The sequence below is a fragment of the Schistocerca cancellata genome, chromosome 1 (genome assembly GCF_023864275.1).
Source record: "Schistocerca cancellata isolate TAMUIC-IGC-003103 chromosome 1, iqSchCanc2.1, whole genome shotgun sequence".
Classification (NCBI taxonomy): Eukaryota; Metazoa; Arthropoda; class Insecta; order Orthoptera; family Acrididae; genus Schistocerca; species Schistocerca cancellata.
The window spans coordinates 1,028,551,057-1,028,566,122 of NC_064626.1; the positions used below are offsets into that span (position 1 = coordinate 1,028,551,057).

Genomic DNA, 15,066 nt, shown 5'->3' on the forward strand with positions numbered 1-15,066 from the left:
ATAGTAAAGACAGGTATTGTTTTGTAGGCATTATCCTGTTGAAATTTGAATTTTGCGCCAATATCTTCTGGAGGGTTAGGTTAGTGGACATAGCCCAATTGGCCTATTTTCCTGCGAAAATTCAAATTTCGCGCCGTTTTTCTGGAGGGTTAGGTTAGTGGACATAGCCCAATTGCCCTATTTTCCCACCAAAATCCGCCATCTTGGATGATGTCATGTGCTGTTGCCAAGTCTATATGCCGCCATCTTGGATGACATCATTGTAGCCATCTTGAATAAATTTGGCAACAATGGAGAGTGGGGCGATGCTGGCCTTGTCCCACTACTGTCATGGGGTACCTCCTAATATCATGTTGGACCTGCTCTTGACCAGCGTAGTGCAAAACCTTGACGTGGCAATACTCAGAGGTCCTCTGCAGAAATTCTGAGCCTCCTGCTTCTATTGCCAACCATAGATACGTATATTTGTCACTGGTGCAGGGTGTTGTGCACAATCTAATCCCTTGATTATATCACATAAATGTTCGTTGCGATGGTTGTTGGGGAATCTGTGTGGTCAAATCATTATCTGTAATAGTCCAGAATGTTCTTAAAACTGTTGAATGAGACGTTGACACCAATAAGTGTTCCATCGCTGTTTGGGTTTATGAAGTCCATTAATGGTTCCAAGTAGCCGAACTTAATCATTTCCAGTCAATGATCGGTTCAGTTGGATCAAAGGGCCCAGTCCATTCCATGTAAACACAGCCCACACCATTACGGAGCCACCAACAGCTTACGCAGTGCGTTGTTGACAACCTGGGGCCATGGCTTCATGAGGTCTGCGTCACACTCGAGCCCAACCATCAGCTCTTACCAACTGCAGTCGGGACTCATCCGATCAGGCCACGGTTTTCCGGTTGTCTAGAATCAAACCGATATGTTGACGAGCCATTGAGAAGCGCTGAAGGCCATTTCGCGCTGTTAGCAAAGGCACTCGTGTGTTCGTTTGCTGCCATATCCTATTAACGCCTAATTTCGCCGCATTCCTCTACGATCGTCGTACGTCCCACATTGATTTCTGCGGTTATTTCACACTGTCTTGCTTGTCCCTCTACACAAACACCGCTGCGCTCGGTAGTTAAATGAAGGCCGACGGCTGCTGTGTTGTTCGTGATGAGAGGTAGTTTGATAATCTCGACACTCTCTTGACACTGTGGATCTCGAAATATTGAATCCCCTAACATTTCCAAAATGGAATGATCCATGCATCTATCTTTAACGGAGATTCCTCTTTCAAAGTCTGCAAAAGCCCGTCGTGCGGCCATAATCACGTCGAAAACCATTTCACACGAATTACCTGAGTACAAATGGCGGCTAAGCCGGTGCACTTCGCTTTTGTACTTCTTGTATGCGATATTACCGCAATCTGTACATGCGCAGATGTTATCCCCATGTCTTTGCCACCACAGTCTATGCCAGAGTGAGTATTACGCCGTGCTGTGCAGCGTTTGTGAGAGCAGCGCTTCTCGCAGGTGTACATCGTGGGCCACGTGCCTCCCGGCGGCGACGAGCGGACGAGCGGCCTGGTGACCCCGCCGGCCCGCGCCGTCTTCCGCGAGCGCTTCAACGCTCGCTACCTGGAGCTGGTGCGCCGCTACAGCTCCATCATCGTGGGCCAGTTCTTCGGACACCTGCATGCGGACTGCTTCCGCGTCGTCTACGACACGAGTGGTACGTAGAGCGCGCGCTGCCGCTTCACCAGTTGCCGCTGCACTGACAGGTCTTCGCCACCTCAACCTTTATGCGTAAACTGCGGAACAAGTGACTGTCAGACGTAACACAATCCAAGAATAAGAAAAACTACAAAAAGGTGGAAGATATTAGCTATCCCTCGAAGAAGCGAACTGTAGGCCTGTTGATGTGATTAGCAGCAGTCACATTACAGTTTAGTGTAGAACGAATTCTTGTTCCACTTTCGGATACTGCCAGAGAGCTGACTCTGTTCCCGCAGTACACACAAAGAGGAATTACTCGCAAAAGTTCTCTGAGACTGAAAAATTCTCACGTGTATACCTAGCTTGAGATAGTGGCGCTCTGCGAGTTTAGACGTCTCGTATAGACGGTAACCTCTATCTTCAACAACTGCGACATAGTCGCGTATACAAACAGTGATCCAATACTGTCAAATGTTTTTTATTCCAGACTTTGATCACAATATCAATTCTATAGACGATGACCGTTTTCAGTCCGTAATGACCATTCTCAGATCTACAATATACAAATATATACACACCGGCAACGGTGCGGCAACGCTCCAACAGGTCGTGGTGAGCGGGGGAACGCTTGGTACCCCAGACCGTAGATGAAACCCCCAGGAGCGCGTTTGGTGGGCGCGGACCGCAGACGGAACACCTAGAACCGCAGCGGACGGAAAACGGAGCAGCAACGCTCCAGCAGGTCGCAGGGAATGGGCGCGGACCACAGAGGAAGCGCCTGCAGGCGTTGGTGGAGGGGGAAGGCCATAGGCATAAATACTGGTCCAGGTCCACTCGAGGAGCGCTCATTCCCGCTCACGCTGCGGTGAGTAACGCATAGCTGATTGTCGCTGTTGCTACTCGAGATGTCGGGACGCGGAAGGGGACGCAAAGCTGCTGCCTTGGCGGAGTTGCTGCTCACGCTAGCAGGAACGTCCGGGAAGAAGAAGAGGAAGACTGCAGCGCAGTGCTTTCGCTGCCAAAAGCTTGGCCACGTCGCCAAGCACTGCAGCGGAGCACTTGCGTGCCTGAAGTGTGCGCAAGCACACGACACACGTGACTGCAAGAAGCAGAAGGACGCCCCCTGCACCTGCGCCAACTGCGGTGGCGCACACGCGGCCAACGCCCGTTCCTGCGCCTACAGAAGAAATTGGCGCGGACCGGAGAAGAAGACGCAGAAGCAAGTGACCACCACACACGAAGAGGTGGTCACTTGCACAGAAGACGTCGTCACCAGGCGCCTTAACGACGCCGTACAAGAAGCCATGTCCGCCTTCAAATCCGCCATGGCGGAAGAGAGGGCGGCCATGCTGGCGGAACTGGGCGAGGCTCGGCGTCAGATTGCTGTGCTGACGCAGGAGCTTCGCTCAGTCAAAGAAGTCTCCGCCACAACAGAGGACACCGCCACCCAGACGACTCCTCCGCGTGAGAAGGAGTTCGCGACGGTGGCCACGCAGACAGACGAGCCTGCCGAAGGGAAGGCGACACAGCACAAGGAGGACACCGAAGCAGCAGCGCAAGAAGAGGAGTGGGAAGAAGTCCCATTCCTGCCGCTTCCAGACATGTACAGCGCAAGCGCTGTGACGAAGAAGATCGCTGACTCGCTTCGCGATGGTACATACCCCCACCACGACAACCCTTATCCTTTCGTTCCACCTAACCTTTCTAAACCCTCATCCCCACACCAACCAGTTGAGTATCCAGAAGGCCTTGTTGGTCTTTCTAGGGAGGATTACGATCTGATCAATTCCTTCCCTATCTTCACAGAGTGGCAAATGCGCTACGTCATCTTCGCTCTGGTCCACGGAGAGTATGAGAAAGCAGGATACACTATATCCACTATCCCAACCGAGGGAGAGCCCTCAGCACCAAGTAAGAAGAAGAAGAAAAATCGTCATATCGACAAAGTCAAGAAATAGGACATCGGCACTCCTTGCCAGAATAGATCCAACGAACAGTACAGACAGAAGACTCTACAAGATTCCCAGGGGAGTAAAGGCCAACAGGCCACAAACTTCCACACGAACCTCCTCACAGTGAGGAAGTCACAAAAGGAGCAGCAGGCACTCGAGGAGCAGTCTCAGGTCGCACCTGATGAAGGTCACGAGCTACGTGACCGAAATATCGTGCAAGTACGACGCTGATATCCGGCAGAATACCCGACAACCCAAGATGTCAGAATAAACGTAGATGATGGCAGAAAAATTTGTGTTAGAAACAGTCTCTGTTTAACATTAACAAACTTGTCCATAATAGTATCCAGACTGGCAATTTTGGGTCGAATTATAGCGACTATTCCATTTCGACAGCTGTCATTCTCGTAAAATTTCAATACTGTTTTTCCGTTTTCCGTTACAAGCTCTACAATAACAGTCTTGCATGCTCCAAACTCATCTCACCGCCCAATCCGCTCTCTTACCCAATGTGAATACGGTCCTTTACGTTTCTTATTTGCCACTAAAGTACTAAAAGTGCAGCCTTCAGGCCGGCGCTTTTCCATCGCAATCTCTTCCTTCTCATTCAGAACTAAGACGAAAATATTTGCGGAGAGTGATCTCTCAGCTCTTCCAGACGCTTTCATCTTAATGCGTGTAAACGCTTCCGACATCTGCTCTCGAAGACTCTCGGACACTTACAGGAAGGACAAGCGATACTAACTATCAGCGAAAATTCGTTCATAATGTAAACAACTCTGTGAGGGCTACCTGAGAGTACCCGCACTCTCGGACGCTGCCAGCGAGCTGACTCTTGGGGCTGTTTACACGAGACATGTTAATCGCTAAAGCTCTCCGATAGTGAAAAACTCCCACGTGTATACCCAACTTAAAAGTGCAAGTATGGAAGGTCATGAATCTATTCACAGCGTTAACGTCGATTACAGTTATAAAATAACTGAGTACCCTACTCAGAACAGCTTTTATAGATTTAGAATGTAATTCATGTTACGATATAACAATGTATAATTAATGGTTTCGTCACCTCACGGTAGTGATCTTATATAACGCTCAATATGATGCTGTGAATACTTTTATGAGCCTGGTGATGGTCTGACGACTGAAACTCGTTATGTAAATAAAGAATTTTACCCCATGATTCAAATGTTCCCCAACAATGATGCCATATTTCAGGACGTCAAGGCACCCATTCACACAGGCATAACAGTAGAATCGTTGCATTATGAGCATGCAACTGAACAGTCGCGTCTTCCATGGCCAGCACTGTCCCCGGACTTCAACATTATCGAACCCTTGTGGGCGGCAAAGGAGAGCACATTTTCGCCTAACTCGTCACTGCAGGAGCTAGAAGAGATAATATGACATTTTCCAAATACAGGGGATAGACAAAATAATGTGAACATCTGTACCTTGGGAATGGTTTATTACTAAGGGGTTGGGCGCTCTAATGCCGACCCCAAGGGTTCGATAATGTTCAAGTGTGGGAACGAACGGTGCTGACTAGGGAAGACGCTGCAATTCAGTTGCATGCTCCTAATACCAAGATTGCACGGTCCAGGCTGTGTGAATGGGTGCATTATCGTCCTGGAATATGGCACCATTTTTGGGAAACAACATTTGAATCATGGGGTGCACTGATTGGACCAGCAGAATACCATGATGTGGCCGCCCACACCACTACACATCCATCTACTTGCTTAACCATTATAATCAAGCAGTCAGGATTGTAAACTTCTTTTGACGTTCTGCAGACGTAAACCCAGCCCGATGTTGGAAACAACGAAAACGTTGACTAGTCGGACCGTGTGACGTGTTTTCCCTGATCAGCCGTCCAGGATTTATGTTCTGTCGCCAAGTTTTACGCTTCTTTGCATTGGTTGTCGTCACTAAAGGTTTCGGTCTAGCAGCTCGACCCTGAATATTCGCTTTATGGAGTTCTCGCAGACAGTGTCGATGGATACGGGGTCTCGAAGATGGCTATTGAGTTCTGCAGTCGTTTTAGCCGCCGTAGTTTTGTGCTGTGTTGACTCATTTCGTGTTAACGTACGACGATCTTTGTCATTTAGTTTTAATTTGCCCCAACTAATACGTTTACACGATTATCTCTTTCCATGTTTTGTGCAGGCTGTCATGACAGTTGCTATTGAAACATTCAATAAGTTGGCTGTCTTGATTACTGATGCTCCAACTAATCGGGGCCCTCTTTGAAACTCTGTTACGTCTTTCATTGCATATCGACCTCGGACTCTGAATGCAGAAAATAAGTGTGTAGTACTCGTAAATAACCTACACTGATGCCCAGTACGTACTGAACAGGTACAGTTCAGCGCAACACGTGTGTTACCTGCGTTGATGAACCGTCAAACAACAATCATCCCATTACTACCACTGTTCTCATTATTTTCCCTGTCCCCTGTATGTAAGATATGGGCGTCACCACCACCTGAAATTATTTTTGTCAATAAATTCACTGACGACGAGATGTGGAAAGAACTGACAGTGCATCTAGAAAATGTGGCAGAACCTTCAAGCGAAATGTTGACTTGAGTAATTACGGCAGGAAGGACACAATTTTGTAATTGAATTATTTACCATTATGAAAATGCTGCAGAATGTATACAACACGTATGCCATCGACCATACGGATAAATGTGTTATAAATGATCGATTTCTGCGATAGTTTACCGAGCGAGGTGGCGCAGTGGTTAGACACTGGACTCGCATTCGGGAGGACGACGGTTCAATCCCGCGTCCGGCCATCCTGATTTAGGTTTTCCGTGATTTCCCTAAATCAGTCCAGGCAAATGCCGGGATGGTTCCTTTCAAAGGGCACGGCCGACTTCCTTCCCCGTCCTTCCCTAATCCGATGAGACAGATGACCTCGTTGTCTGGTCTCCTTCCCCGAAGCAACCAACCAACCATCTGCAATAGTTTAAATTACAGAATGAAATACAAACTTTTATGCTTTTATAGCACTTCACTCCCTATTGTCTCTCAGAATTGTGTATTAGCTAGCAAAGAAACTTTGGCATGTGACTGAATGGAGATGGAGTTTAAAGTGCCGCGAGTCTCGCCCTTACGGCGCTCGCCCTGATCGACTTCGTTCAGTAGATATCGACCTCGGAAAGCAGAGAACGAATAAGAAGCTATTAAGATAGGATTGTTTTACAGAACAGGTTGTTGGCTTAGAGTGAATGGTAGGCTACTACTTTATCGTACTGACGTGAATGAGGTCGTTCTTGGTGTAAAGTGAATTTTCTTTTCTTTTGTATCTGGTCTACTTTCACTTTTGATAACAGCTGGTAACCGCCAGTCACATTGTTTGCAAAATAGATGCTAATGTTTACAAAACAGATGGCAAAGAGATAAAAGACATATCGTTTCATATTTAATATGCCCATGCAAACTCATTTATTAAAATGCGATTTATAATTTTTATAGTAACTTCTTGGAAACAGTGCTATCGTAAACTGTTTTCGTACAAGACACACTGTCGCAGCGACATTTAGTTTTCCATGAATTTAGGGAAACTTCGTCATTAAAATTTTGCGATATTAGTTTTTAATAAGACAATTTTACTAAACCAGCCTGTAACCTAAATTCAGTGGTCTTCTCCACTACTATGTTATACATCAAAGAATTCTGACTCCTAAACAAATAAAACAATTCTAATTAACATGTGACTCGTATGCAACCGACGATCGCAACCGTGTTAGTCTAACACTATACAAGGTTAGCTGTCTCACCACGACGAAATCCAGTGTCATTTTAGTAGACTGTGAGTAGATTTACCTCGTCCTTTTTCCATCGTTAATACTCGTTGTGTGTGTCAAATCTACTTTCAAACGGGGTCAGAATAAACGAGTGAACATGTACAAACGTGACGAAATAGCTAAAAACAAAAGATGAACTATATTAAACTCGTATTTTAATTTAAAATTACGGTGTAACAATTAAAGTGTCCAGTGGTTTATTTAGCATATTATGTGAATAAATACTGACTAAGTTGACATTTTCCCAGGTGTGTTGCCAAGAAAAGAGCCGGTACACGTTTAATTGTTAGTGCTACGCAGGGCGTCCATAGATGTTTGGCGTGTGTCAGCCTCCACTGTAAGACTATTGGGGGGTTCGCTGCTGATACCACACATCCCTGTTCCTGCAATGTAAACACGGCGGTGCTTGCTCCTTGGACAGGTCTTCAGTTGGTTTTGCCGGGTAATAGCAAATTAGTGACATTTCATTTTATCAGCAGCTAGAATCGTACTCGAACAACTCGTCTTTGCGTCGCATATCAGATAACTTTTTGACATTCTTGATCAATGTTAACATTTTGTCAGTCATATGTCGTCACAAACTGGATAAATGAGACAAGTGCAGATATATCCAGCTACAAGCTACACAATAGATAGAAATACTAGTCTTAGTATATGCTCATTCGCAATGAGCAGAACTGTAAGTCCACGCTGATTACTGATTACAGACAGCAACTCCTTAATTAAGAGAAACGCAATCAACGGTCTATGTCCTTGTTTCGTAAACGAACAAACATACGTACGTCAACCTGCTTACGACTTAAACCAACATTCTGAAACGTTCCAATTTAAAATTTTGTGATGTATCCCTACGAGGAGACTGCAAAGGGCAATGACACCACCGGCTGCTTTTCGAAAATACTATTGTAATTAAAATGTGTGTGGATAAAAAATCCTACGTCAAAATCTCAAATTTTATTTATTATTACCGGTTTCGGCTAACTGACCAGCCATCCTCTGATCCAAATTACGGATAATTGTATATGAAAAGTGAACAATTAAAATACATTCAATATTAGAATTTCCACTATGCAATAGATACAAGTCTAAAATGTTGTTCAGTGTGTGACAGTCATTACATATCGACGTATACTTAAGCTAAGTGGCCTTAGTTAAATAACAAATCTACAGGCGTAACGGGAAAAATATTAAAACGTAGCACTATAAAAACATGCAAAAATTTATGGTGAGTGATATGAAACACGAAAATTGACAGCATTAACCACTAATCCAACATTGTTACAGAGCTCCTATTGTTACACATGTGTACAAACTATCGACAGCAATGATAGTTGCAACGCCCCTGAGTGGATGCAAGCAACATATCATTTCTAATATTCACCACAGGACAAGGAAATGTCTTTGTATCAGATGTGAGCCAACTTTCTGAGGTGTAGCGTCATGGCTACACGAAAACATTAACTATCAGATGGCTCCATCATCCAGCTAACGTAATACATAAGTAACCCTAATAAAAAAAAAGATGTTAATATAATGAAAAAGTTTTATAAATAAAAAATTATACTGGCATAAAGTAAAAAATATTAAAAGGTGACATAATAAAAACACGCAAAAATATATGGTGAGCGTGGTGAAATGCGTTACCTACAATGAAAAATCGTAGTTAGTTACGTAAATCAATATATTTCCCGTTATGCCTGTATGCTACTTTTATTTAACTACGGCGACTTAGCCCTAAGAATACGACGATGTGTAAAGACTTTCACATGCCGAACAGCATTTTAGATTGGTATGCATTGCAGAATTGGAATCCTAATATTGAATGTCTTTTTTATTTTTCACTCATTATATGCAATTTTCTGTATTTTAGATCTGAGGATGGCTTGCCCGTGATCCGAAATCGGCAATGAATAAAGAAAATGTGTGATCTTGACATAGGATTTTGATCCACACATGTTTAAAATCAACAGGTCGCCTATCTCCTCCACATTGACAATGTCGAATGATAACACTATTGTAATTATGGCTCCAAGGGAAAAGAATCTGGACTTGTCGATGGCCTAATTGTCAGCACTAGTTCAAATGGTTCTAATGGCTCTGAACACTATGGGACTTAACATCTACGGTCATCAGTCCCCTAGAACTTAGAACGACTTAAACCTAACTAACCTAAGGACTGACTCAGCCCACAGCAAAGCCGAAACATCCTTCGGTGAAATTAAAATCAAGGCTGCTAACATTAAGAGTGCAACGGGAATTCGACTGTAATATGCAGAGAAGAGCGTGGATAGGTGGAAAGAGTACATTTAACGCCTCTATGAGGGGAAACTTTGTCTGATGTGATAGAGGAAGAGACAGGAGTAGATTTACAGGAGATAGAGGATCCAGTATTAAAATCAGAAATTAAAAGAACTTTGGAAGACTTAAGATCAGGTAAGGTAGGAAGGATAGATCAGAATTTCTAAAATCATTGGGGCATGTGACAACAAAAAGACTATTCACGTTGGTGTGTAGAATGGATGAGTCTGGTGGTATATCACCAGACTTTCGGAAGAAGATCACCCACAAAGTTCCCATTGCAAGAGCCGACAAGTGCGAGTACTATCTCACAATTAGCTTAACAGCTCGTGCATCCAGTTACTGAGAAGAATAATATACACAGTAATGGAAAACATATTGAAAATGTATCAGGTAACGATCGGTTTGGCTTTAGGAAAGCAAGAGGCATGGAGACAATTCTGACGATGCGGTTGATATTGCAAACGTGGATGAAGAAAAATCAAGACACTTTCACAGGATTTGTCGACCTGGAAAAAGCGTTCGACAATGCCAAATGGTGCAAGATGTTAGAAATCCTTAAACAATAGGGGTAAGCTATAGGGCAAGACGGGTAATACATAATTTGCACAAAAACCAAGACGAAACAGTAACAATAGAAGACAAAGAATGAAGTGCTCAGAGTAAAAAGCATGGATGCAGTTTTTCGCCCCTTCTGTTCAGTCTATAGATCGAAGAAGCAGTGATGGAAATAAAAGAAAGATTAAGGAGCGGAATCAAAACTCAAGGTGAAAGGATACGAATGATACGATGCGCTGATGACATTGTTGTCCTCAATAAAAGTGAAAATGGGTTACAGGATCTGTCGAATGGAATGAACCGTCTAATGAGTAACGGATATGGATTGAGAGTAAATTGAAGAAAGACAAAAGTAACGAGTGGTTTCTTGCTACCTAGGTAGCGTCATAGCCAGTAACAGATGGAGCACGAATGACATCAAAAGAAGACTAGCACTGGCACAAAGGACATTCCTGGCCAAGAGAAGTCTACTGATATCAAACATAGGAAGAAATTTCAGAGAATGTACACTTGGAGCACAGCAGTGTATGGTGGGTGAAGCTTTTGACGTAAGATGCTAAGGACGAACGTCGAAAATCTGGTAGACTAATAAGGTAAGGAATGAGGAATTTCTGTGCAGAATCGGAGAGGAAAGGAAAATGTGGAAAACAATGACAAGAAGAAGGGACAGAATGATAGGACATCTGTTAAGAAATCAGGGAGTAACTTCCATGGTACTCTGAGGAGCTGTAGAGGGTAAAAATTGTAGAGGAAGACAGAGATTGGAATACATGAAGCAAATAATTGAGGACGTAGTTTGCAAGTGCTATGTTGACATGAAGAGGTTAGCACAGGAGATAAATTCGCAGCGGCCAGCATCAAACCAGTCAGAAACTGATGGCTGAAAAGAAAAAGGAAGACGGTAAAAAATACTTTTATGGCGACAAAGACGCCATTATCAAAAACTCTCTCAGTTTGAACGAGATCATGTAATAGTGCTACGGGAAGCTGGGTGTGGCTTCTGCGATACTGCAGAAAGACGTGGCAGGAATGTAGCCACTGTACATGATTGGTGGAAGCTGTGGTCACGAGAATGTACGGTCGCAAGAAGACTGGGATCCGGACAGCCATCTGGCAATATCGAGTGGGAGGACTATTGTGTTCAGCGTATGGCTCTGACGTATTGCACTGCATCTGCAGAAGAATTTTGAGCATCAGTTATCACCAAAGTGACACAATGATCTGTTACAAATCGACTACTTCAAGGACAAATCGGAGCCAGGCGCCCCGTAACGTGCCTTCCACCGATTCCAAATAATCGCCATTTGCTACTTCAGAGGTGTCAAGCGATAGCAGGGTGGATCTCTGTTGTGTTTTCTGTTTAAAGCTGGTTCTGTCTTGGTGCCAGTGATGACCGTCTGTTGGTCGGAAAGAGGCCAGTTGAGGGCATGCAACCGACCCGTCTGCCTGCTAGACACGCTGGACCTGAGCCTGGAGTTATGGTCTAGGATGCGATTTCGTATGGCAGAAAGAGCAGTCTCGTGGTTATCCCACGCACCCTGACTGCAAATTTCTACGTCAATATGGTAATTCGACCTGTTGTGCTGCCATTCGTGAACAGCACACCAGGGCATGTTTTTCAATAGGATAACGCTCGCCCACGGATCGCTGTTGTAACCCAACTTGCTATTCAGAGTGTCGACAAGTCGCCTTGGCCTGTTTGATCACCAGATATGTTTCCAATCAAGTACATACGGAATATCATCGGACGACAAATCCAACGTTATCCACAAATAGCATTAAGCGTCCGTGTGTTGACTGACCAAGTGCAACAGGCATGGAACTCCATCCCACAAACTGACATCCGGCACCTGTACAAAACAATGTATGCACGTTTTCATACTTGCATTCGACAATCTGGCGGTTACATCGGTAACGGTATTCCACATTTGCAATGGCTTATCTCGTAATTACTTTAACGTAAGATCTTGGACTGTTAAGCACTTAAATATTTACCTAGAAAAATGGATTCCGGAAATTTAATTACTGTACATTAACAAGAAACACTGCTTCACATTTGGGACATGGAACGTTCGTAGTCTTAATAAACCACCTGCAGCAGCGACTTTGATATATGAACTAAAAACATTTAAGACAGACATTGTAGCTCTACAGGAAGTTAGGTGGCTTGGAGAAGGGATACACACGGAGGATAAGTGTGTCATTTTTTATGGGGGAGATGTAAAATATCATGAATTTGGTACTGGTTTTGGTGTAAAGAACAGGATTGTTAATCAGGTAAGGAATTCCATCCCATTAACAAAAGAATGTCTTACATAACAATCAAACACCAGTGGTACGATATAACATTCATACATGTCCATGCACCGACTGAAGATTCAACTGAGGATGACAAAGATGACTACTATGAAGAATTAGAGAGACGAGTCGAAAGTATTCCAACAAGAAATATGAGAATTATCATAGGGGACTTTAACGGAAAAATAGGTAAAGAGTATATGTTCATCCCCAGAATAGGAAAACATAGCAAGCACTCGACCACAAACGAAAATGGATTAAAAATGATCAATTTTGCACTGTCAGAGAATATGAGAATTTGCTCGACGATGTTCCCTCACAAAGATATGCACAAAGGTACATGGTGCTCTCCAGATGGCAAAACAGTAAATCAGATTGAGTACGTTATGACAGATCAACGTTTTACTTCGTTTATAAGAGATGTCAGAACGTGTACAGGAGCTGAAATTGGCTCGGATCATTTCCCAGTTGTAGGAAAGATGAAAACCAAGATGATTTTGAATCAACAACCAAAATCCACACCAAAACCTAATTTAGACATCGAACGACTGAAGGAACTGTATGTTAAAGAAGCCTATGTGACTGAAATAAATAACCGATTTACAGCATTGCAAGAAGCTGAGGAGGAAAATAGTGTCGAGAAGGCTTGGGAAAGAATAAATACTGTAGTAACAGATGCAGCAGAAAAAACACTGGGCAAGAATTTAAAGAAAACTAAGAAACAGAAATGGTTCAACGAAAAGTGTCAGAAAGCAGTAGAAATGAGGAAAGAAGCCAGGATGCTATGGCTGCATAATAAGGAGAGTGAGGGCAGGATGGAGACGTTCAACCGGCTATTAGAGAAACAGCATGAGTGCTACGAACAGAGAAAAGGAAATATATAACTGGAGTCCTAGAATCTATAGAAGTGGAAAGCAAAAATGGAAATTCAAAGAAGTTGTTTCACCACAGAAAGAAAAGTAAGAGAGGTTATCAAAGTGAAAACCTATTCATAAAAGATAAAAATCAAAATATGCTAACACAGCTGGAAGATGTCCTAGAAAGATGGAAAGAGATAGTTAAATTGCACTGATCCGTACATAACCTTCAATTTCGCAATGTCTGAGAGTGACAGCATTAATAATGACGAATGTAGAATCACAGAACAGGAAGTGATCCACTCTATTCAAAAGCTCAAAAACAACAAGGCAGCAGGCGAGGACCAGATATCAGCAGAGATATATAACCTTATCACAATGATCTGGAAAACTGAAACTCTGCCTGAATATTAGAAAACTGAAATAATTTGTCCCATACACAAGAAAGGAAACAGAATGGAACATGGAAAATACAGAGGAATCAGTTTGCTGAACATAACATACAAAATCCTGTCAATGCCCATTCTGGAAAAACTTAAACCTTGCGCGGAAAACATTATTCAAGGTTACCAGCCTGGATTTCGAACAAACTGCTCCACAACTGATAATTTGTTTAGTATACGACAGTTCTTTGAGAAATACTGGAATTTAACAAAAACTTCCACTGTCTCTTCATTGACTTCCAGCGAGCCTATGACAGCATCCACAGAAGTAGCCTCTACAACACATTGCGAGAATTTCGTATACCCAGTAAAATCATTAGGGTGATATAACTGTGCATGGATGGTTCCCAGGCAGCAGTGAAGTTCAGAGGATCCATATCCTCCACCGTTCCAATTAAAACAGTCTTACGGCAGAGAGACGCTCTTTCATGTGTCCTCTTCAATGTTGCATTAGAGAAAGTGGTTCGAGAGAGTAATTTACATCTATGCAATGGTTTCCGATTCGAACCCAGTGAAGTAAAGCTCCTGGTTTATGCTGATGATATAGTGTTGCTGAGTGAAACTGAGGAAGAACTGAAAGACATGTACAGATCTCTCAGGCAGAGTGCCAGCAAAATCGGGCTTTTAATTAACCAAGAGAAAAGCGAATATATGGAAATAGGTCGAGTCATAAACCCAAATCCTTACTTTGAAATTGACCAACATTCTAGATTCAGAAAAGTTCTCCAATTTAAATGCCTTGGATCACGTCTCAGCAGGAAAAATATCATAACATGGATATAAATGAAAGAATAGCCTCAGTGTCAAGATGTCTGTACTCACTAATCAACCCACTCAAAAGTAAAGCTTTGTCAATCACCATAAAGATGAAGATATACAACACTATTATCTGCCCCATACTAATGTACGGTTGAGAAAGCTAGACGCTTACAAAGAATGAAAGAGAAAAACTGAATGTTTTTGAAAGAAAAGTAATGAGAAAAATCTGGGGACCTGTGCTAGAGAATGGCGTATGGAGAATTCGAAAGAACAATGAAATTTATCAGTTAATGAAGCAACCCACTATCATCCAGAAATTAAAAAGTAGGAGACTGCAATGGGCTGGACATGTGGCCAGAATGGAAAACAACAGATTTCAAACCACATGA

At 43.2% G+C, this 15,066-nt stretch overlaps 1 protein-coding gene across 1 annotated transcript in view; it reads left to right on the forward strand.

Annotated features, from left to right (window-relative positions):
• The window catches only part of LOC126122489 (acid sphingomyelinase-like phosphodiesterase 3a), a 538,383-nt gene that overhangs the window by 438,135 nt on the left and 85,182 nt on the right, over positions 1 to 15,066 (forward strand). Inside the window, exon 7 of the mRNA XM_049915090.1 lies at positions 1,515 to 1,713. Coding sequence (XP_049771047.1) covers positions 1,515 to 1,713 — 199 coding nt within the window. The remainder of the gene's footprint in view (positions 1 to 1,514; positions 1,714 to 15,066) is intronic.